Source organism: Corapipo altera, unplaced genomic scaffold, assembly GCF_003945725.1.
Source record: "Corapipo altera isolate COAL_440 unplaced genomic scaffold, ASM394572v1 1b, whole genome shotgun sequence".
NCBI lineage: Eukaryota > Metazoa > Chordata > Aves > Passeriformes > Pipridae > Corapipo > Corapipo altera.
The window spans coordinates 9,132,915-9,157,656 of NW_020884881.1; the positions used below are offsets into that span (position 1 = coordinate 9,132,915).

The 24,742-nt window shown below is 38.9% G+C and overlaps 1 protein-coding gene and 1 long non-coding RNA gene across 2 annotated transcripts in view; one reads left to right on the forward strand and one right to left on the reverse strand.

Annotated features, from left to right (window-relative positions):
* Window positions 1-24,742, reverse strand: part of PRKAR2B (protein kinase cAMP-dependent type II regulatory subunit beta) — an 85,426-nt gene that overhangs the window by 32,818 nt on the left and 27,866 nt on the right. Inside the window, exon 2 of the mRNA XM_027639899.1 lies at window positions 21,189-21,224. Coding sequence (XP_027495700.1) covers window positions 21,189-21,224 — 36 coding nt within the window. The remainder of the gene's footprint in view (window positions 1-21,188; window positions 21,225-24,742) is intronic.
* Window positions 9,514-17,048, forward strand: LOC113945571. The gene is made up of 3 exons (XR_003527126.1): window positions 9,514-9,589; window positions 9,897-9,968; window positions 16,959-17,048. It is a non-coding gene; the product is annotated as an uncharacterized LOC113945571 (long non-coding RNA).

Here is a 24,742-nt window from a genome sequence, read left to right on the forward strand (position 1 = left end):
TTGTCACAGGAGACATTGAAACTGTGTAGCTGACCAGAAGGTAAACCATAAGATTCCCAGTTACTATAAACAAGAATTTCATGTTCTAAAGTCAACAACTGATGATACAAGGCTTGATTTCCAAATGCTTGCCTTCAGAACCAGATGCACAAAGCAAAATCAATAATGTGAAGAAACTGAAAAGTCTGAATAATAATGGGATGTACAGAAGCATGATCATTAAAATATGGAAATAATATTTCCAAATGTTTAACATGAGCAGCATCTACCTTCAGCATGCTGGTGGAAACTGCAGGAACTGTAGAGAGCCAAATGCATAAAAGACAAAAATGGTATCGATTTTAGCTCAGAGCACATTACTGATGTTTATGTCCCAATGCTCCTAATATTAGAGGGACCAAAGTTCAATACTGTTTTAAGGTAAAGAAACTTCTTTTTCTGTGTAGGTCATTTGGAATTATTATTTTCACAGAATCACAGAATCAATAAGGTTGGAAAAGACTTCTGAGATCAAGTCCAACACTTCACTGATCACCACCACCTTGTCAACTAGACCATGGCACTATTGAACACCTCCAGGGATGGTGACTCCACCTCCCTAGGCAGTCTGTTCCAATGTTTAACAACTCTTTCTGGGAATAAATTCCTCCTGATGTCCAACCTCAACCTTCCCAGCACAGCTTAAGACTATGTCCTCTTGTCCTGTCACTGGCTGCCTGGGAGAAGAGACCCACCCCCACCTGGATACAACCTCCTGTCAGGCAGGTGTAGAAAGTGATAAGGTCACTCCTGAGCCTCCTTTTCTCCAGGCTAAACAACCCCAGCCCCCTCAGCCACTTCTCATAGGATTTACCCTCTAAAACCTTCACCAGCTTTGTTGCCCTTCCCTGGATATGCTCCAGTACCTCAATGTATTTCTTGTAGTGAGGGGCCCAGAACTGAACACAGGAGTCAAGGTGGGTCCTCACCAGTGCTGAGTACAGGGGAATGATCACCTCCCTGGTCCTGCTGGCCACACTATTCCTGATACAGGCCAGCGTGCCACTGGCCTTCTTGGCCACCTGGGCACACTGCTGGCTCATGTTCAGCTGGCTGTTGATCAGCATCCCATTTCCACTGGCCAATTTTCCATAAGCTGCCATCTTTCAGAACAAAGAGTCTGATAAATTGCAAGTTAGAATCACAATGATGAAAAGAAACACACACTTTTTGTTGTTTGTTTTTCAGATGGCCGGGCATTTAACATCAGCAGGAATGAACAAACTATGTCAGAGCACAGAAAGTCCACATTCAAAAAACTATGATTTTTCTTCAGCAATTCTACAGACAGTAAAATGGCAAAAGATGGCATTTCTCCCAAAAAAGTCAACAGATTTCAGAATGACCTTATTACTGGAGAGCAACACCAGACCTGCAGAAAACTGATATAAAATACCCATGGGGTCTCCATATGTTTCAATTACAGAAATCTTAAGCTAACCTTCCACTCACCTGAACATAATCTGACAAGAACATTGGCCAATGTAGTACATTAAACACTCTCCTTTCCAGCATGAGGTGGAGAACACCCAGTCAGAGCCACCGTCTCCAGAGAACACAGGGGGAAAAAAATGGCTGAGGTCACACTCTGAAGTGAGATAGAAATGTCTGCCTACTTAGCAATTCAGCAGTAGACCTGAGGCATCCAATACTAGTGCTGGTTGAATTAAAACCAGAAAAGACTGAGTCCTCAGTATTTGCACCAAGAATGCAAAAATCCAACAGTAAGTGACCATTATGTCCCTCAAAATACCCACAGCTGCTTTTCTCCCTTCTAAAATAAGATGCATTTCCAAATGACCACCACCACCAACCACAGAAATGCCCAAGAGAACATTAATTTACATATCCACATTCACATCCTGAGGACTATCACAGCTCTGAGGTTGTTAAGGTATCAATGTTGAGGCTCAGAGAACCATAGTACTACAACAAGTTAAACTCACTTTCCTGAACTTTATTGAACAAAGTGCTGTGTGTTCCTACTGAGAACAAAGTGTCACTTCCACAGAGGTACCCCCCAAGCAGTACCAAGGGATCTGACAGAGCTGTAAATCACACAGTTGCTGAACTGGAGAAAGATGATATATGCTTAAGGTATAATATTTGGTAAGCCAATATATATATAAATAAGCAAATAAGCCTTTTATATATATATCAGTGCTATGAAGTCAGTGGCAACATGCAAGCTTCATCCATGTCACAAGACTTAGTGGAAACTCCATGGGCCTCACTAGTCTCTTCTTAATCAAGACGAGTCTGGAGAAAGATACCTCCTTGAGGAGTCATCTTAGGAACTGCATCCCAACCAGTTTGGGCCCAGAGGTGCACAAAGCAGCGCTTGTCCCTTGGAGTGACCAAGAGGTTCACCAAAACCTCAGACACCTGAACCAGGTGAGGCCTTTGTGGCTTTCTCAGCTCCACTGCTGTGCAACACAGGTACCAGATCTCTTCCCTAGCTGAATTTAAAAGAACAGCAAATAGAGCACTTATCAGGAACACACCACTTTCTAAGCAATAAAAATACTTCTATGGATCAGAGATGGAATTCAAACCTCTCAAGTTCCACAGCAATAGACAAATTATAAAGACATTACTGCTTTAAACAAAGAGAACAGGATCTACCACGCAGAAGAAAATCTGTCTAAGCAGAAAGCGGTTCATCTCTGCTGTCACCACTGAAAATCTAATGACTTAGAAAAGGCACAGTGTAAGAAGGAAGATAAGATTCAGTGAGCTGTTAATGAAACAAAATTTTAAGATCTTCCTGATCATATAAACCCATTCATAACTTGTCAGTATACTACACTGACCTTTGAAAATTATAAATTTAAAAATATCAGTCAAGCCTTCATAGAAAAATGTATAAATATTACCACAGGTTTCAGTGGGCACAGGAGAAGACTCTCAGAATAATTTTAAGGCCCTCATGAAGTTAAATATCATTAACATAATACACCTGTAAGGATGAAGGTAATGACAGTAGGACTATTAAAGAATTAGAGACACCAAGTAAAAGCACTTTACAGACAGCATGGGTAGCCCATTGTACACAGAGAATGGCACATATACCATGGAGAGAGCCTCTGCTCCCTCATGCTGGTGTGTCTGTCCCCTGTAGTCCCCAGCCATTCCTTATATCTACAATAATATATAAAATGAATAGGCATAATGGGGTCCTTCAAGACCTGAAAGAAGATGGGAGCACATGGTTCTGGGTCTCCACTCCCTTACCCAGGTACCACCCAACAACTCCGTCACCTTAAGTTCTCCATTGTGAAGAACAATCTTCTGAAGTTTAAAGACCATAAAGATGTGGTACAAAATGCTTATGTTTAACAGAGTTTCAAGAAGGTAGGGGATCTTAGCTAAATGGATTACAACTACAGACTTTTGTTCCAATCTGTTTTGTAATGTTTATCACTGTAACAATATATTGCGATACGCACAAAAGAAATAGCGTGAATAAGATTGGATTTCTGAAAGAAGAAAATATCGGAAGACATGAAAGTAAAAAGAATCCTCAAAAGCCTAAAAGTTTTCTAGTGTCTAGTGTGGTTGTGTGCAAAAGGAAATTATAATTCTAACCTATATTTCCCAGTATGCACGTCAGAAGGTAAAGAGATACAGCAGACAGTTCCCAAAATATGTCTGTGTTGTACCAACTAAAGAATCAATGACTCAACTTGAAAACAAAATTGTAAGTCTTCACTGGACACAATCCTCCACAAAAATAAGAGGACAACATGGAGCAAACAGTAATGCCAATCCCATTTCAAAATAAAAACAGAACGCAAAATAAAAACATAGGTTTTTATTTTTAAAAACCCCCAAAGTTCTGATACTAAACATTTGTTTATTAGGGAAAGAAGCGTACATGCATATCCCTGATGGCTGGTAACAATTTGCATCTATTTATCCAGCCAGCCCAGTGTTACATTATTCCCTTCTCTTAAGCCACTTACCTATGCTCTACCCACTTGCCTCAGTGTGCAATTTCATAACCTAATCATTAAAGTGTGTTGATTTTATCTTAGGAAGGAAGGACCATGGTAGTTTTAACTTTGCAGTCAGTAAACCAACACAAGGAAGAAAAATGGAGAGGTTTCATTAAAAAGGAGTATTCATTAAAAATGGCAACATGGGGATGTAAATGCAGAGTTCCTGCTGGCACCACTTGTATGATAAATGCACTAAGAAATCCAGTCGCTGGGTGTGATTGCAACCAGCCTATAAATAGACACAATACTAATTGCTCATATAAATAATGTCTTTGCAAATGATCCCTCAGTCATATAGTGTTCTGATTAAAGAGCCCTGTATGAAAAGTGTGAACTGAATAGAAATGCCCCTGAAATTTGCTTCCTCTTTTGGACAATAAACCACTTGCAACCTCAGCCTCCAGGCAACCGAGTACCTTCATTTTCATTGAAATCAATGGGACATACTTAGCACTTTTTAAAAATAAGGTCTAGTCCTGAATACAAAGGTTTAGTAACTTTTCTGATAGAAAACGTAATTCACAATCAGTCAGTTTTAACTTTTGGTAAACAAGTTTATTTTCTACTGAATAATTCAAACTTAATGCAAAGCTTTTAACGACAGATTTTAAAGCTATTTTGTCACATATGCAGTCATTAAACTAAAAATCACCTAACACTGAAACTGATTTTGCTTCAGCCTTGAAAATGTTGCAAATATTGAAAGAATGACATTATGAGCAGAGGTGAACCACAAAATATTATATCCTAAAAATTATCTCCCAGAAATGTATAGGTATGTCAGATATATGGCTATCATTGGCATTTTTCAGTAACCAAAATTATGTAAGTCCAGTTGCTTAAAGAATCACAGAATTATTAAGGCTGGAAAAGACCTCCAAGATCATCAAGTCCAACCATTGACCGAATTCCACCATGCCCACTAAACACATCACAATGTGCCACGTCTACTCATTTTTTGAACACTTTCAGGGATAGTGACTCAACCACTTCCCTGAGCAGCCTGTTCCAATGCTTAACCACTCTTTCAGTGAAGAAATTTTTCCTAATATCCAATCTAAACCTTCCCACTGCAACCTGAGACCATTTTCTCTTGTCCTGTCACCTGTTACCTGGGAGAAGAGCCCAACCCCCACCGTGCCACAGCCTTCTTTTCTCCAGGCTAAACAACACTAGTTCCCTCAGGTGCTCCAATCCTTCCACCAGCTTTGCTGACTTTCTCTGGACATGCTTCAGCACCTCAATGTCCTTCTTGTAGTGAGGGGACCAAAACTGAACACTGGTGCAGCCTCGTCGATGCTGAGTACAGGAGGAAAGAGCTGTTTAATAGAATAAAAACATTCTGTAACTCGATGAACTTCTACTTTTTGGGAAATCTAAGGCTGGCACATTCACTCTACAAAAAATGCAAGTCAAACCAAGCATTTCAAACAAGCAAAGAAGTGTGCACACACAGCCACAAAAATGGCATGATTTACTATTAAACAGATAGAAGAGAAGCAAAAGCTGTGTGTGAGCCCATGGATTTGAGCATGCACACACGTATTAGTCCTCTCTCTTCTTCATACACTCTCTTCCATCCCCAGACACATTCTATAGTATTTAGAGACTGCCATGGGCTGACCATCAACCCAGACCAAGACCTCTCTGCTCCATGTATGCTCTGATGCTAGATGGGCAGAAGGTCACTATTCTGAAAATCTAAAACAAAGTAATTTTTTTTATTTTCTTTTCCCCTTGAGGCCAATATTTTAGTCCATTCCAGGCACATCATTCACAATTGTTTAGAGTAATTACACAGATTATTTAATTTCTAACTCTTTATTTATTCAAGACACCGAGATACCATTTATATGTTCCAAGATGTCATGACCAGCTGAATGTCCTTGTGAATTCAATTAAGTGCTTTACGTACAAATTTGTCAGCACAGCTTTTTGGGTTTTGTCAGGTGACAGTAACATGGGGTCAGAGCATTTACAGGAATGAACTCATTCCTGTTACTTTTAATCTACAGTTTCTTGACCATTATACAGTCAAGTTCTGTGCAGAAGGTTTTAAGCAACTGGCATCCAGAGTCAGGTGTGAGGACACCATGAGCTGAACGCATCAGCAAGCACAGAGTATTAGCGTAGCAATATACACGGTTAACACCTCTGTCAGATGGCAGCAAACCAGCCTCTAATAGCAGGCAGTCTTTGTCTCCTTTATGCAGCACAGCTTTTATGTCATCATGCATTTTAATCTTCTTTCCCTTTTAAGACCAGGTTCTCTGCAGAGATGGGAATGTGCACAGTGCAGGCAATGAGGATGTCTCACACCCAACAAGCACTGCTGCTGGGCACTTGGTGGTAGGCGTACCACAAAGAATTTGAAATCCCATTTAATGTGTTCTTTTTGACTGCATCAAACATAGGCTTCCTACTCCTCTCTTACAGGCCCTTATTAATCTGTTGTATCAGCTACTGTCACATTGTGTTACTCCTCCCTGTCTCTGCTTTGCTACTGTGACAGCTGCGTGACCACAGTTCTACAACAGTCCTTTAAGTATTTTTCCTCACCATGTTTTATACATGGATTGTGCTTCTTGAGATCCGTAAAAATTGTACCACTTTCCCACTTCCCTCATTCTTGCAGAAAACCAATTTCCTGGATGGCATATGAAAGAAACCAACTGGGTTGGTCTAATGAGCCCCATACATATTAGGATGAAGTATGGGGCACTCCATAGTTGTCCTTCCTACATGGTTTGTCTTGTACAGGTAAAAAATTCAATTAGCAGAATGTACAGTCTTCATCAATGTGCAATAACATATTGATGTTGTTGGGTACTACTGAACCACAACGACAATTTAGATTCTGCTCTGTAATGACTCATGGACAAACTGATCCCAGGAACACATCTTAGGAAGACCTTTTAGATCAGGATCTCATCTTTTTCAGTGCAATTATGCCACACAGTTGGCGTAAGTATTTCTTTTCTTCTTGTTTAGTAGTCTTGCATTTGAAGCATTCCTTTCCACTAACCATGAGAAAACGTGATTGATTCTGTGATGCACCTAAAAATCCTATAGAACAGTGGGTAAAGATTACATAGGGAGATATTTTTGCTGGTTTTTATAAATATATACACATTTTTGTCTGCTGATGGCTGATTCTTTGACTTCCTCTATTTGAGCCTAAATTCCAATTTGGTGATGGCTGACATTCCCCAGGAACTTATTCCCAAATGGATAGCACAAATTGGGTGGTTCATTTAAAATAAAGAATAAGATTAGTGTTTAACCTCTGAGTAAAGAAAATGTCTGAAAAAATGAAATTGTGCCCTGCATAATTTTTTGTATTAGTATATTAGTATGATATGAGTTTTTAGTATACATAGTATATTACTATGATGGGACAGACAAAAAATTGAACAAAAGAGTAGGGGTACTTGGCTCTGGATCTACCAGAATAGGTATGAAAGTAGTTCTCAAACCAATACTAACAGGAGAAAAAGAAACAAGGATGTCTCTTTCTCTTGCTCAGCGGCAAGAATATGAGGGAGTGGAAAGTAATTGTTTAGGACTCCTCCCTCTCAGTGTTTTAAGTCCCTAGCTCACAGAGCACAGTTCTGCTCCAATCTGAAGCTGTATTTCCAAAACACTGGATAAAGGCTGATAAGTAGGTGTTGAATTTGTGCCTTATAAGATACACTCATCACTTACTAGACTGCACGCACGGGAATTTTAAGGGTATAAACTCCCAATTTTGTTGCAGTGCATAGCTGATGTTCAGTGTGAAAGATGGTTTCAAAGGCTGCCTGAAGCTTTAAGATTAGGCTGATGTGGGGGTCCCTCTTCTGTGACTGGTTATTTGAAACTGAATCTCTACATTTTCATTACTTCCTTGCATACGAAAAGGGAAAAGAGTTAGTGTTACCATGCAATCTCACGTTTAACAAGAAAACTAAACAAGGCTTTAACATTTCCACTTAATATTTCCTGTGACAAGTTCATTTGTCTTGATTTTCTCATGAAGTTCTGTTACCTATTCTATGTAATAAATACATACAATTTTCTTCATGAGTGGGTTGTGGCATGTAGTAATTTTTCATTCTGGCATGCTCATAACAATTCTTCACAATAATTGTAAAGACACCAGAAATCAATCTTTCTCACTTTCACACAAAACAGTGACTTAGGACAAGAACAGGAATTATTCACCTTCTTGTTATAGCTTAAAAACAAAACCCTTAAAGATACATTGCATTAATACAGCAAAATTTTATTATTTTAAAATTTTGTTTTACTCTAAAGAAGAAAAGGGTTTTAATTTGGGTGAGAGAGTTATAAGGAAGAAAAATAATTATAGTATTTATTCAGAGAAATTTCTGAAACAAACTCAGGAGAGACTTTCAAGTTCATGCTCAGTTCTTCAACAATTTTCTTGCAAATTTTATACTAGAAAGCTACGTATTCTCTGCTTTACACACACATGAACACCACCGCCATACAATGGCCAGGTTCTTCTCCATTTGCCATGTAATCAAGCACCATGGGTGGGAGCAGGACTCTTCCTGACTCGGTCAATGTAAAAATTGAACCAGAAGAGAGATCCTGAGTCCAAAATCTATTAAGGAGATTCCTTAACAGAAAGCTAATAATCAAATGGGACAAGTGGCAGCACAAGTTGTGCATGCAGAATGTCTTTAGTCCCTTACTGCAATATGCTCTGCAATGCTCCGCTGTCATTTCATGCTGCTGCAACACAACTATGCACAGTACAAACACAGTTTTATTCATGCACTGCTCTGCCTCAGCTGTTTGTATGCAACGGTCACTCAACCATCTCCATTACTTTCTATCTATAACAGCAAACCAAATAAAACTAATGCACAAAGAGTGATGAGTTAGGATCCACAAGTGTTAAACACTGCATATAAAAATGGTATAATATAGCATTAGTGACTTGCCTAGCAGTTCTAAGGAACTCAATTTGGAAGAGCATACATACACACTAGATTTAAAAATTAGATCTCCAGTGAGTTTTCAAGAGCAAAGACTTTTCACACATTTATGTAGAAGAAAGAAAATCTGAAATGCCAAAGCAGGCATTGCTTACTGTTGAAGAAAGTAAATCTGGTTCTACGATAGCAACAAAACTATTACTGTGAAGTACCAATGCTTGGCTAGTAAAGATGTCCAACAGAGAAGCATAAATGGCTTTGGAGGCACTTACAGGACCTACTGAAGAAAGACTACAAATACTGATTACAGAAACCTTTATCCTATATTTCTTACCATGCTACAGACTTTCTGTATCCTCTAAACTAGACACTGAAGAAGAGGATCTCAGAGATATATGGTAAAGCCATGAAACAAAGACACTGTGGAACTGGATTACGTGGTAGCAGGAGGATGGGTGCGGGAAACAGTGAGCATTTGAAGGCAAGAAAGCCTTGGGCTTGCACTTTGACAAAGGACATTTTGTTTAAACAACTGAGAAGTACACTCTGCAGCTCAAGGCATCGCTTCCTATGAAACACCCAGAACTGACATGGAGCGTTTTAGTAAGCAAAACATTACACTGCTGTTAATTTTATACAAGGTGCATAAATGGCATCTAGTGTTTTAAACAACATAGTATTTAGCAAAGATAATTAAATATATAATTTCCTCCTTTCTTTCCACAGTATTTAAAAGAAGCAGTACTTGCCAAATACTAAGCCAAACTTGAAAGTCAAAGGCCAAACCACTTGTATTATGGTGTTCTACAAGAAAATTTGCTAAGCAAAATGTTCCACAAATACCGTTATTCCATTTTGAACAACTCACTATGTAAAACATGCCTCATCTTACTCATCTTTTATCCTTCAGAAGAAATCTTCTGTAACACAGAAGTCAAACTACATGAAATCACAGATGGAATGGAATTGTTTCGGAAAACTGGTAAGCAGATACTACGGCCTACAGATTCATGCTCTATCACTTTACAGTGGAGGGCGCATACCTCCTTCACTTAAACACAAATGCTGAAGAACAATATAGCACAGCAACCAAACTGGAGCTTATCACAGATGCAGATATGGAAATATTTCAGAGAAGAAACATCAGAACTATTAAATAATAACTATCAATACTCGCCAGCTCCAAAATAATGTTAAAATCCTTCATCTTTCTTTCAGTAATGAGCATCCGCACTCACTCAAAAAAATAACAATTATTTTGTTTCAAAATCATGAGTTATGAGCATCCTGATAAAAGTATTGGAAGACTATCAGCTTATGCGACCATGTTTAGATTCTGGGGTGTTATTGGGATCTCTGAGGTTATCAATAGTGAAGGTTAAAACAGAAGCAAGTTAAAACAGAAAATACAGTATGACCTACAGGTTGAACACAGGAAGAATTTGTTGTGCATCCAATGTTAGGTAGAGACCAGAGAGGAACTATTAATCTGAAAAACCTAGCTATAAAATCAAGAGAAATTCAAATACAGGGAACAATGTATTTTATATCAACTAGTTCATATCACTTACTGCAACCTGAGAGCATCCATGAAGAAATCTTAGTAGATTTATTCAACAGTCATTGACATGTGCAAACTACCACTTGCAGATAAATAACAGCCATATTTATTGTTATTAGTATGAACATTTGGCCTTATTTTTGATAAATTGATAAAAAGTCTGTTTTTCTGAAAAACATGTTTTTTCTGGAATTTATTCACTATTATTTAGTTACATAGCAAGATGACAATCTTTTCTTTGACTATAACACATTTGTTTGGTCATGAAACAAATATTAGATCCTGCATTAAAGCATTCTAAGTACAAGAATGTCAAATACTAGTCTGTCTGAACTAAGAGGGGAAAAAAAAAACTTGAGCTCCTTAGACAGACCTCCTCTCCTCACGCAGGAGACTGCTGACCTGAGTACCCAAGAAAGCAGAAGGAGCCAGGCCTCCAGCATGGTCCCTGGCACAGTCCCAAACAGGACTGTTCCCAAACAGTGGCATGGCTGAGGCCAACACTGCTGGCTGCAGGAAGGACTTAGCATATAAACACAAGCTCTACTGTGGCACTTTCCCATACTCATCTTATTTACAAGTTATTCACATAAAATGAGTTTAAAGGAATTGGTCCATCAGTCTAACTACTCGATACCTTGCTAGCTCTTCCTCAACTGTGTGGGCAACAGTCCATTAAGATGAATTTGATTCATATTTCAATACCAATCTCTGGTTTATGTTTCATATATCTGAAACAAGATAAGCCTAAGTAACTGAAAAAACTACAATGATTAATTTTATTGATACAAAAACACATGCAGAATACTTTCCAAAGATAATACTAAAACAGCAGGAAAATCCACAATTTCCCATAAAGGGGCATATACAGTAATTCATGAACTCAAAACACATTTATAACTCTCCTATTTTCTAAAGAGGTTGCAATCTCACTTTTCCAGCTTGTGCAATTTAAAAATAATTACTCTGTACATTTTAGTTTATAAAATGCAGTCAAGAAATTGCAAGGAGATTTAAACAAACACAGAAATGAAACACAGATGAAACCTCAATAGTCAGCTAACCCATCTATCTAAATCATCTATGCACTGCCGCAGTATGAACTACACCTCTATTCCTGCAAGAAAAGGTCTTACCTTTCCTTAAAACTTCTGAGATTACACAACATTCCTGAGCAGTTTAGTCTATTGCTTTACTAAGTGCTTAGTTAGAAAGTTTTCCCCAAAGCCTAGCCTAAATATTTGTGTGTGTGAAAATTAGGCCAATCACTATTGTTTATTTCCTTCATTCCCTGTCACCTCCTTGGGACAAATATTGAGAACCCTCTCTATAGCAACCTACTGCAGAGCACAAGGTTTAGCTACTTATTCCTACCATCACCTCTCTCTCCCTTCTCTTGCCTTCTTTCCTCCCTTCCTCCACCACTTCAAACTTTGCCTTACAGTATGCACCTACTAAATCTCTTCTTCTTTTATTAACCTTAGTGTTAAAGTGTTATGACAAAACAGCTTAAGCGTGGCCATATCTAAAACCTGGTATGACATTAATTTGCAACAGTTTGCCTATTTCTGTAGCTTAGCTCCATAAATGGGCTCTGAAAAATCCATATTCAACCTCTGGAAGAGTTATGGCACACATGCAATGCAACTGACAGAAGAAGAAGGTCCACAGGCACAATCTGTCACTGAAATAGGAAGGAGGCAGAAGTGTTTCTGAGCACACAAGCTCTTCTTCAGATCTGCATCAAAACCAACAAATCTCAAGGTAACAACAGGTCAGCAACAAGTACTCCAAGTATAACATCACGATGTTATTTTATCAGATATTCTGAACAAAATTGGTGGTGAGAAGTGGAAGTAAATATGCATGCTCTCTACGCATCCCTAAGCCTATATTAATGCATCATTTTCCTACAGGAACTTTTCTCAAATTGCCAGAAAATGTAAAAGGAGACTAGACAGAACAAATTAAACTTGTTTATGGGACTGTCCCATTTGCAACAGAACTTGTGAAGTGCACAGCAAATAAGCTATGCAAGAGAAACTAAAGGAAGCTGGATCACTCCATTATGGATTGGGTGGGAAACCGCTTTTATCACTAACTTTCCACAGACCCAAAAGTGTTGTGGGGCAAGTAAATGAGATCAGTTCTTCATACTCAAGAATTAAAGAGTCAGCAGAGCCCTGGCAGCCAGGAGGGCCGACCGTGTCCTGGGGGGCATCAGGCAAAGCATTGCCAGTCGGGCGAGGGAGGGGATTGTTCTGCTCTGCTCTGCACTGGGGCAGCCTCACCTTGAGAACTGTGGGCAGTTTTGAGCATCTCAGTACAAGAAAGATCTAAAGCTATTACAGACTGTCCAAAGAAGGGCTACAGAGATGGTGAAGGGTTTAGAAGGGGAAGCCATATGAGGAGAGGCTGAGGTCACTTGGTTTGTTCAGCCTGGAGGAGACTGAGGGGAGACCTCATTGCAGTTATAATTTCCATGAGAGAGGAAGAGGAGGAGCAGGCACTGATCTCTTCTCCACGGTGAACAGTGACAGAACCCAAGGGAATGGCCTGAAGTTCTGTCAGGGGAGGTTTAGGTTGGATATTAGAAAAAGGTTCTTCATCTAGAGGGTGGTTTGGTACTGGAACAGGCTGCCCAGGAAAGTGGTCACAGCACCAAGCCTGACAGAGTTCAAGAAGCGTTTGGATGATACTCTAGGACACATGGTGTGACTCTTGGGGATGGTCCTATGGCTAAGAGTTGGATCTGATGATCCTTGTGGGTCCCTTTGAACTCAGGACATTCTACAAAACACATGCTTTCAGCGGGACCAGACTGAAGCACAGCATTCTCCCTGATCCAGTGGCTATAAGGTGCTACAGCTCAGTCCACCATGACCATATTGTTATACAGCAAAGGATTTGAGCGTTACAATGATGGTAACTGTAAGAGGAAAGACAATATTTTCTATAAGGACTGGGGAGTACAGATGATACAATGCAACTGTGCAAGATCGAAAAATAAAGATGGGAGCTTGTTCTCAGCAATTAGCAATTGAGGCAGCTGCTATTACAGAACATGGCTGAAAAGGCACGGCTGCAGAGGAAAGCTTCGTGAAACAGAAGCGGTGACTGCCTTGCAAGGGGAGTATGAAGTAAACAAAGGGCATGTCCATTCACACAATAATGCACAATACATGTCTGCATCCGTGAATGGCTGCAGCCCTGTGGACGTCAGCACAGTCTTACGATCCCTCTCAGCAGGCTGAACTTAGGGAAGATATTCTGCTTCTCTGACCTCCAGTAAGCTACAACGTGCCACACTGATGTGCTGCCATAAGCTTTGGTGCCTCTTCTTCACTGTACTCTGTTCATGCAATGTAGATACACCCTCAAATTCTAACAGCACTTTTTCTTCTGGTTTTCCTCACTGTGACAATGACAGCCTTAGTGCTAACTGAATTTTAGTATTAGATACTAGTCAGCTATGTCCCTGTTTATTTAAAAAATGTGACATATTGGGCATTTTAAATTTTGGATTGACTACACGTGTGTGACGAAGAACAAAGATGAAGTCAGCATTATTTGAATTCAATTGGGGATTATTCATTACTCAGAACAAGCAGAACCAGTAACTCTGCTTGAAGAACTGGAATTACTGGTTCATCAAAAAAGTTCTTTATTATTCTTTCTTCTGTCACTATCATTTGATATGCTTCTACAACAACACTGCATCCTACCTGAGCATTTCCAAGGGGAGTTTACAGTTACTTCATTTCTCATCATTATTTTTAGTACAACCCCATCTTATGCCTTACTGCATAAAAGAGAATAGCACTTCATTTCAGTAAGCTGCCTTTCCCTGACAATTTTTAACATGCCACAGGAAGGTGGGTGCCAATCTTTTTAAGAAAAACTCAATATAATTGAGTTGATTGAAAAATCACAAGTGAAATATTGTTCCTAGGGACATCTTCTATTCTTGGCTAACAGTATTGATTTGCTCTTCCTAAATACTAGTTTATATTTAACCATTGTACTCAATATCACCTATGTTCTTCCATACTTGTAATTTCAGAAAGCAATTAGCTATTCCTTCACTAACAGGACTCCCATGGTCTAAATGCAGTAAAATTCACAGTGTTTCTTAAGTAGGTTGTCACCTTTTCTATGGAAATTATTAAATTGAAAGCTAGCAGTGATATATGTAAATGCTACTGTGGGCATGACTAATCCACAGTCCACACAATGGTTCAGAATAACGAAGACCGAAACTTCTATTTTGTCACTTTCTTCCTAATGGTACCTTACACAAAGATGAAGAATAAATTGTTCTGGCAAACTTGCTCCCAGATTTTCCCTTTTATGAGGGCTGTGGAGAACCTCCCTCCTCCTATCTGAAAGGATGCCACAATGCACCTGTATGGCAGGCAGAGGCATGAGCCCTGTGCATCAGACAGAGGGGAGAGCTGAGAACACCCATCTCCATAGCTGCATGACAAGGGTGCAGTCAACTAGGGCAGAAAGGGCCATGGGTCAGTCGCACCTTAGGGACAGCCCTGTAACCTGTAACCCTGTAACCTGACCTGTGTGTAATGAAGTGTGCAGGCGTGTGTCCGGCCTCTGACGCGGTGACACTGTCCTGCTCCCAGCAGTGCAGTCACAAGCCTTGGAGGCCTGAAGACAGCCCACCACTTATGTACTCACTATTCACAATGATGCTGTAAAGTACTCACTAACTTGTGTGTGAAGTGTTTCACTCTGTGTTTGAAGTATTTCAGTTTAGAAAAGACCTTTGCGATGACCAAGTCCACCACTACACCATGTCCCTAATGCCACATCTACATGTCTTTTAAATATCTCCAGAGACAGTGAATCAACCACTTCCCTGGGCAGCTTCTTTCAATGCTTTGACAAACATTTTGGTAAAGAAATATTTCCCAATATCCAGTCTAAACTTTCCCTGGCTCAATTTGAGGTTGTTTCCTCTTAACCTGTTGCTTGTTACTTGAGAGAAGAGACTGCCCCCCAGCTGGATACAACCTCCTGCCAGGCAGGTGTAGAGAGTGATAAGGTCTCCCCTAAGACTCCTTTTCTCCAAGTTAAACAGCCACAGCTCCCTCAGCCGCTCCTCATAAGACTTGTGCTCCAGACCCTTCACCAGCTCTGTCACCCTTCCCTGGACGCTCTCCAGATCCTGAATATCTTTCTTGTAGTGAGGGACCAAGAACTGAGCACAGGATTCAACGTGCAAAGTACAGGGGAACAATCACCTCCCTGGTCCTGCTGGCCACACTATTCTTGATAAAAGCCACGATGCCACTGGCCTGCTTGGCCACCTGGACACACTGCTGGCTCATGTTCAGCCAGCTGTCGACCAGCACTCCCAGGTTCTTTCCCATTCAGCAGCTTTCTACTCTGTCCCCATCCTGTAGCATTCCATGAGGTTGTTCTGACTGAAGAGTGGGACCCAGCATTTCACCTTGTTGAACCTCACACAATTGGCCTCGGCCCATCAATCCAGCCTGTCCAGATCCCTCTGCAGAGCCTTCCTGCCTTCCAGCAGATCAATAGTCCTGCGCAATTTGGTGCAAACCGACTGAGGGTGCACATGACCTCATTCAGATAATTGACAAATATATTAAACAGGACTAGCCCCAGTCATAAGCCCTGAAGAATACCACCAGTAACCAGCCACCAGCTGTATGTAGCACCATTCACCACCACTCTCTGGGTCAAGCCATCCAGCCACATTTTTTTTACCCCACGAACAGTACAACCATTCAAAGCATGAGCTTTCAGTTTCTCCAGGAAAACATTGTGGGAAACCATATCAAAGGCTTTACAGTGTACGTAGACAACACCATAGACTTTCCCTCATCCACTAGGTGGAAGAGGCTTAGAAATTCATCAGTGTGTTTCAATTAAAAGATTTACTTATTTCTAAAAATTCTAAAACAACTGAAAAACATCATAGGTTTCCCATTAAGTGTTTTCTCCTGACTGAGTTTAACAGAAAATATTTCTAACCTGTAGAAATTCTTGCTGGAAAATATTTAAATAATAGCAAGGCTTGAGTAGACATGAATTAAAATGACTTCTTTACCAATTCAAATTAACTACCATATGTCTTAAACAATTCTATTATCATGGCTTTTGGGCATCTCAAGCAATTGAGAAAAAAGAGAATGTTGCATCTTCTTTGTTTTCTTATAACTGTTTTGTAAGTCTAGCATTTGTTGAGTTAAGTAAAATGAGTTTTGGTTCTTTGACAAACTTTCATACTTCCATAAAAAGAGGTGGGAGAGACAAGCCACAAAATGTAGCTCTGTTCTTATAAGAAATTACCACAGTACATAAGTGTACATAGAAAAATAATTTTAATTTATGCACCTGCTAAATGAATTAAACACTTTGTTTTCACAGGGCATAAAAACCGGCCTCCTTCTTTCTCAGCCTTTCCTCTTCAGCTAATCAGCCATGTACCTCAAAGTGACAGCTCCTTGCAGCGTGTGGAAAGACAAAAAATATTTCCGAATTCAACAACTGCAAATTTAAAAAAAAAAAAAAGGTTCAAAGTAAAAAAAAAGAAAAAAGTTGCACTGAGATCTTCTCTAGTGTCACATGAGATTCTCTCTCTTTCTCACTTAGGTTGACAGCTGATGCAATAGAGCTTTGTGGAGAAGGTGGCAAATAAATAAAGCTACTTCTCTTTCCCATTTGGTTGAGAGAACAATATTTAAAACTTCATTTATTTCCTTTCCACAGGTTGAACGCGGTACTTTGAAGTTCGATATTGTCTGGGGAGAGGAATGAGGAAGTTATGTCTGTTGTTAATATGCCCTTGAGTCTATCTACCATGTCTTAGGTTAAGAAGGCTAACTCACTGCAAACCTAGTTAGGTCTTCTTCACTCTGTCAGAAGCTTAAACAGATACATAACTGAAGTAACTTTATAGACTTATCTATTTCTTAATTAAAAAATTATACATTTGTATATAATACTAGTAAATGGCTATAAAATAGCCTCTGTAAATATTGTCTATCAAGTATAAATTTAAGCTCATTATGCAGCAAACCCATGCTGGTTTTGTTGCATTAGTCTAAACTCCTGCCAGTATTTAATGAGATAATTTACTTGTTTATCTATCTGTCATGGTTTAAAGGAAATTAAAATTTACCTCATCCACAGCAAGAAAGTATCTGTCTATATTCAGAAAATGCTTCTCTTGGCCACCTCAGCTTGTTCAGGAATTTCTTCTAATTTTTCACCTCATGAACATATTCACAGCTTTCTTTTCCACTTCATGCTTCTTCTACCTCCATGTTCCGCTTTTTTCCCCCCATCCAAGTCTCTTGATTGCCTCAACAGTTGTTATCCCTTCTCTTCATCTCATTGCCTCCAGATTTTAAAGGAAAAATTGAGGATTAGCTACTTACAGCTGTGTCATTGTTCATTCTAGCTGTACTAAGTCTTTCTAATCTCCTCTTCTTGCTAAACTCTTCTATTTAAGACCATGATATTTATTTTCTCCGTGCACAGGTTAGAACAACGGAGTGAATTACTAACTAGTCCACGTGTAGCTACATCATCAGCACTACAGTATATGTGTATTTTATGTACAGAGCCTACATTGCATATACATACATAGACATGAATAAACACACATAAGACTATACTAGGCAGCTCAACAGATTTTAAGAATCAGAATTCAAGGACAATTAATTGATCCTAGCTTACTTATGCCTTTATTCTCTACATACCAAGGACAGTACATTAATATATTCACAGCATGTTACCAGGAACAGCTGTTAAATAATAAATGCCTTACTGTATTATTTTCAGTGGGTGCTTCAGCAATTAAACTCTGGCTGCCTAATTTCCAGCTCAGTTAGGAAAAATAACTATATCTTATGCAACCAAGTAAAATACTAGGAATTACCCAAAGAATAACAGAAACATCAAGATATCCACTGTAGAGAATTACTGTTCTCTGTGAGGAAATGTGTCATCTGGCTTCTCCCTGCTTATCATTGCAAGAGCTCAAAAAGCAGCTTTTAGCAGAATAGTCTAGGGGCCTTTGCTGCAGATATCATTGGATGTTTTGCCTCAGCTGGTGTCAGCAGTTCAGCTCTTTCTCTATCTCATCACTGGCGCAAGGCAGACACTACTTCCCCTCTTTCAGATATAGTTATTCGGGAGCCACAGTTGGAAACCCAATGCAAATCAACACAAAAACCCCTCTCGTATTTCTGTTTTATTAAAATCAATGCACCCTCAGGCAGCAGAACTAATAGGTCTATGCCAGGGAAGTAGAGACAACCAGTGGGCAGTGGCATGAGAAGGGCAGGGACCCTGAAGTGACAGACTCTCAGTCTGCAGGATCGCTAGATCAGATGCACATCAAACCACATGCTATAGCTAACTCTCCAAATATCCATCACCAACTTGGAGTAATGTTCAACAAAAGCAAGTCTTCAAAAACGCACAAAAATCAACAATCTTGCACGTTTCAAATTTTAAAATAACTCTTAGACAAACTGCCTAAAACTAAGAGGAATTCATATTTGAGAAAAAACCCCTACATTTCATTTGGTCTGCCTCTCATTTCCGAAACTTTGATTACAGAAGCTACCAAGCATAAAAAAAACCCCCAACAGCTACTATCCAGCTTTTCCACTTGCAAGGTATCCTGACTACCTTAATCTACCCAAACAATTGTGCAATTAGAAAAAAAACTATCTAAAAATATGGTTAGGACTGCAAACGTCCCTGTGAAATGTTTTTATTATAAGCATAATAAGTCTGATTTATATTTTTAATTTTATATTTTATCAATCACGTTTCTTAAATGCATTGTACCTCTCCAGTAGTCATTTACCATTTAAGAAGAAAAAAATTATCATCTTCCACAGACTTTCTTGTTTGAAAAATAGTTATTTTAACTATTAAAGCTACCAGCAACTTAATAAAATAGTACATATAGTAGACTGCAGTATTACCTTGTTCCGGCTTGAAATGTATTCACATGATTTACATCTGGACAATACCATACAACCTGACTCATTATTCTGAATAAGATAACTATTTTATCTCTCCACAACAAGACCAAAACACATGAAATAATAACTGCCCACAGAAATTATTTCCCCAATAATTGTGCAGAAATTTCAGCCTTATAACGTTTCTAGTTTAATTTCAAAAAGAAATGTTAATTTAACATTAAAGAAACATTAAAAGTAACTGGCTAGGGCTTTTTTGTGCATGTACTAGCTTTTCAAACAATCAGACTCTCCTACTGAAGTGCAAAAGCTTAGCACACATCTCTTAGGGCTGCATTCATTAAAGTCAGCTATCAATCAGTCACAGTAGAACTTTCCTTAAAAACATGAAACGTAATTTGCATAGAGCCCTGCTCACTGTTACTGAGCGATAGTTAACGAACCACTCCTTTTGTTTCAAGCTACAGTACCTCATGAAGTACTGTCATTACTTAAAGCCTGAGAATATTTGGAATTCATTACATTTTCGTACTTTGTGCTACATACGTGAAGGTGGTGAGGCACCGGAACACGTTGCCCAGAAAAGTTGTGGATTCTATGATATACCATGTCATGCACCAATCCTGCAAATGCAAACTTCCATTTTTCTACAGAGTTTCTTAGTAATCCTGAGCATTTCCACTAGTATTTTTATACTGACAAGGAACTATCTGACTGAGGTTGTAACCAGCAAAATTAGAAGTCTGGATTTACTTACTGTATTATCAAATATGAATTTTATTACATTTATTATTTAAAAATGACCTGAAGTTGAAAACGAACTCTTATGAGTCTATCATGAGTTTCATTACATTTAGTTGTGACTTTTGTGCCATATTTTCAGATTCATAGTACTTTAAACAAACAAGATTCAGGTTCTGGGCCTCATGCTCCAGGATAAAAAGGCCTAAATACTAAGCCTGCAAGATATGACACAGTAGAACAATAAGGAGAGGCCAAGAATATTAATTTTTAATTAATTAATTAATTAATTTTTAATTATATGTAATTTCGAGGGATCTGTTACATGTAATGGAATAAGGTAGAGTCCTCTGAGCCAGCAAGAACCAATTTAATTTGAAGAAAACACAAACCCCCCCAAGATGTGCAGGTGCACTCCTAAGACAACACACCACCACCACAGCAATGGCACTTCTAGACCCCATCTGCCAGCTCTGCCGAGCAATGCACCATGTACACAAACCAGCTCAGTTTGGAAGAACAGTGAGATTTTTTGCAGAGTTGTACATTTCTTCATGCATAGCGATCACCAAATTGCAGTTTCAGATTGTCTATAAAGTAAGGTAACCCTGCATCAGATTACATTCAGGTCTTGCTTTCAGTTCAGTTCTGTTAGGACTAAAATTATTTTCTCTAAAGGAAAAGAACACCTTAGGTTTTTAGTAAGTTTCACAGCAACAAGAAAGGTTCATGCAAGTTCTGTGACCTGAAACCTTGGCTACAGTTCTTAGTAAAGCAGATAATAAATTAGAGGTTAACTCAAGTCAGTCATCTTTAAAGAACTCTGACCAATGTCATATTACGTTTTACATGACAATCACTGTCAGCATTATTTCAACTATTATGTAGACAAATGAAATTTCATTCAACTTACCTGATGCGCGTCTGGTGAATCTGTTTATCGCTGGAGCTGAAAAAAAATACAACATTTTGTTTATTTTTGTAGTGGTGTAACACACTTTAAACTCAACAATGTTATACTTCATTCAACGTACCAGTACTTCATTCAAAAAACCCATTATTTTTGTATCTTTAGAGAAACCCAAGTTAAATTCACACAGAAACTTTGAAGCAGCTTTGCAAGAGATGGTACATAGTAACTAGTAAGCTTTCAAGACCATTTTCAGCTTTCTAAGAGTTACTGTTACTTATTGCTGTTCTTGACTGGATGTAAAACATTCAGATCTGCGTTTTTTATTATTTTGTTGAGTGTACAGTAACTGGCATCTTGCAAACAATAACGCAAGCAGGGATTAAAAAAAAATGTAGAAAAATCTACTTTATTTTACAAAATGAACCTATTGGAAATATGGCACTAATGATACTCCTATAGAGAAAAAGACTAATTTGCAATCCCATCTAGAAGACTGACTTTTGCTTTGGCTAACCTTTAGAACTCCTTGGGTAAGTCAACAACAATGCCAACCCCACCCAAACCCCAGTGCAAATGTTTCATAGTGCCATCCTGGCACATCTCCAACTGTATGCTGCAAACATTTGTAATCAGACTCCTGTCTTGTTTCCAACTGGGACACACTGCAAAATGCAACTTAAAGCACATGGCTTGGCATCTTTTTAATTTCTAGGTTTACCAACTTCTTCAAGAGCTACTGGAGATAAAATAGATAAAGTCTTATGTTTTGCCTTCCAAATACAACCTTCAGTCTTCTCCTAATTAGTATAAAACACTGGTCTAGAACTCTACTTTCATGTGATATATTAACTGCTGGAATAAACAGCAAGAAGAAATCCGAATGACCTAATTTCAAATGTGGGCAGCAGCTACATTAAAAATGTATGCCTTTACAGTGCTTATTAATATTCAGCCTTAAAAATTGCTCTTCATGTTTACACAGAAGTGAAACATGAATGATATCAAACTTTTTTATTTTATCCCACTTAATTTTACATGGTAGTTATGCATCATTTCTTGAACATCTAAGCCAAGATAAAGAGAAAAAAAATTGCTGAGAAAACAGGAGAGACAGTTACAGCCTGAGACACAAACTGATTTCTTATTCCTCTGGGGATGAAAAAAAACAAGGGAAAGCTACAATTTCTGAACCACAGTCACAGACGGTTTGTGCAAACAGATACAGTAGTGACAGGTCCAAGTGGTAAAAAATACACTGGGAAACCCAACTATAGAGGTTTGGAGTGCTAGTCATGAGCAAGGAAATCTCTGGTTAATAAGATATCACAAACCCCAAACATGCATACAGATGAACACGAGAGTAACGTAACCAGGAATGTTATTTTTAAACATGAATTCAATTCCCCCCAACAATTTTTTTTAAATAAAAAAGACAAAAAATATAGACACATTTTTATGAAAGCAATTAAAGCAGACACCATATTTTATGCAACTGTTGTTTTGTAATACAGGGGCTGTTTCATTCCTCAAAATTGTTTATTTTGTCACTAGTTACAGGCCAAATTTATTTTAGGGCATCAGTCATGACTGTCACCATCAGATCGCTGAGTTGTTTCCTCAAGCATGTAAATTTGCAGCAGGTCTTAGCAGATGTGCTCATATAAAAAACCCCAAAACTGGAACCTGACATATGTCTAACAAGAAAGAATAAAATAGTGTTCTGCTCCCATTCAAAAGCTTTCCTCAAACTCAGAGAGGGCTTTGGCTGTCAGTTCTGTACCTAATCTGTAGATATGAAGATTTAACTCCTCTAGACAGCTACCTCAGCACATTTTACAAAAAAATCCCAAAACAAACCAAAAATCAACCAACCAACCAACCAAAACCAAGAAAAAAAATAGACCATTAAAAATAAGAACATCTAGCACAAAAACTAACATAATTTGAAACAAGTTACTGGGAATGTCAAAGAAGAAAGTTCTTTTCAGTTCCATAATTCTAAATTCACTATTCTATTTGGCTGCAGAGAGCTTAATTTATTGTACAATAGATTTTACAAATTATTTACTGCTAGAAAAAAAAAAAAAGTAAGAATGTCAGAACCTTGATTAGCAACCATTTTTGAGCTCATGTGAATAATCAGTGTTTCAGCAGCAACCAGACAAAGCCTTCCTGCTCAGACTGGGATTTCATGGAGGTCATCCAAATGTGTTATTGGGAGATTTAAAAGCAGCACCCACAGTTACTTTTTATGGAGCACGTTGAATTACTCTCTATTTTTCTGGTAGCAGATCACAATACTCTTTTGTTGTAAAGATGAAAGAGTTGGCATACAAGAAGGTCTCAGAGAGTCATCAGCCCCACAGAAATTTAGCTGATGTTTGCACTACAAAGTAGATACATGGTCAACCAGGTCACTACAATGTCTGGCAGGATAAGCATAGTAAGGTGGGCAAAAAAAAGTCTAAGAAGCGTTTTACAGACCCCCTAAAACAAATACTAATTTATCTTTCAAACATGTCAGGAGGTTAAAGCCTTGGCTTAGAAACAAATGGATAAATCAATGGCAGAAATATTCAATGAGGGATATCAAATGCTCCTCCTGGAGCCACACAGCATCAAGAGTAGCAGAGAGATTCCAAGGGAAGAAACACTACTTATTCTACCTGTGATCATCATCTTCCCTGGACATTGCTTTTTTAGCCACAGTCCCTACTGAGTTCTGAGTTAGGTTGACTTAGTTTTGGACCACGATGACTATCTTGATTCACATGGCTCAAGTGAAAGTGGTACCCAGAGAGACAGGGATGCCAAGAGACAGTCTTGGCATCCAGGTTGAATTATCAGGCAGCTTTGAAACCCCACTCACAGGCCACAGAAATATTGCATTTATATCCTTGGGTTCAAGCCCCAAGCCATGTCCATGCAAAAGTGGTGCTGAGGCACTGTGCTTCCCACCCTGCTACTTCAGCCGCTCCCCGACACTCCCGCTCTCCTCTCTCCTCTCAGCCATGTCCACAAGCAGGTTCTTGGGACTTTCAGTGTCTGTCTGCAGGCACAGCAGAAAGCAACTGGCTTTGGGCTCTGGGGGCTGCCCAAGGACTGCTTCCTACAATGTGAAGCCCAAGCAGCCTTATCCCCAATAAAATACCACTAGCAACACTGTTGACACACACCAGTTCACATCTCCACAGTTTTTCAGCAGGGGGAAACTTGGAAAAGGAATGGGCTTGAGTTAAGGAATGGGCCAAGTTAACTCTACAGAAAAAATATCTTAAAGGTTATAGTGACATTGCGTTGAGGGTTGGTTGCTCAAAATGATTCAATAAACCAACTTGCTAGAAAAAAAAAACAGTAACTTACAGCTACACACGCCCCTCTACTAACTCATGCAAAATGTTAGAGGAACAAAATCCACGGATTGCAAAACCTCATGATTGCAAAAGTCAAGGATTTTTCCCAATAAAAGGTAAACTGGCACGTAGATAAATTCAGAACATGTCCAGTGACATTTAATATGTTTTATAGTAACAGAAAGAGCGCTGCACCACAAC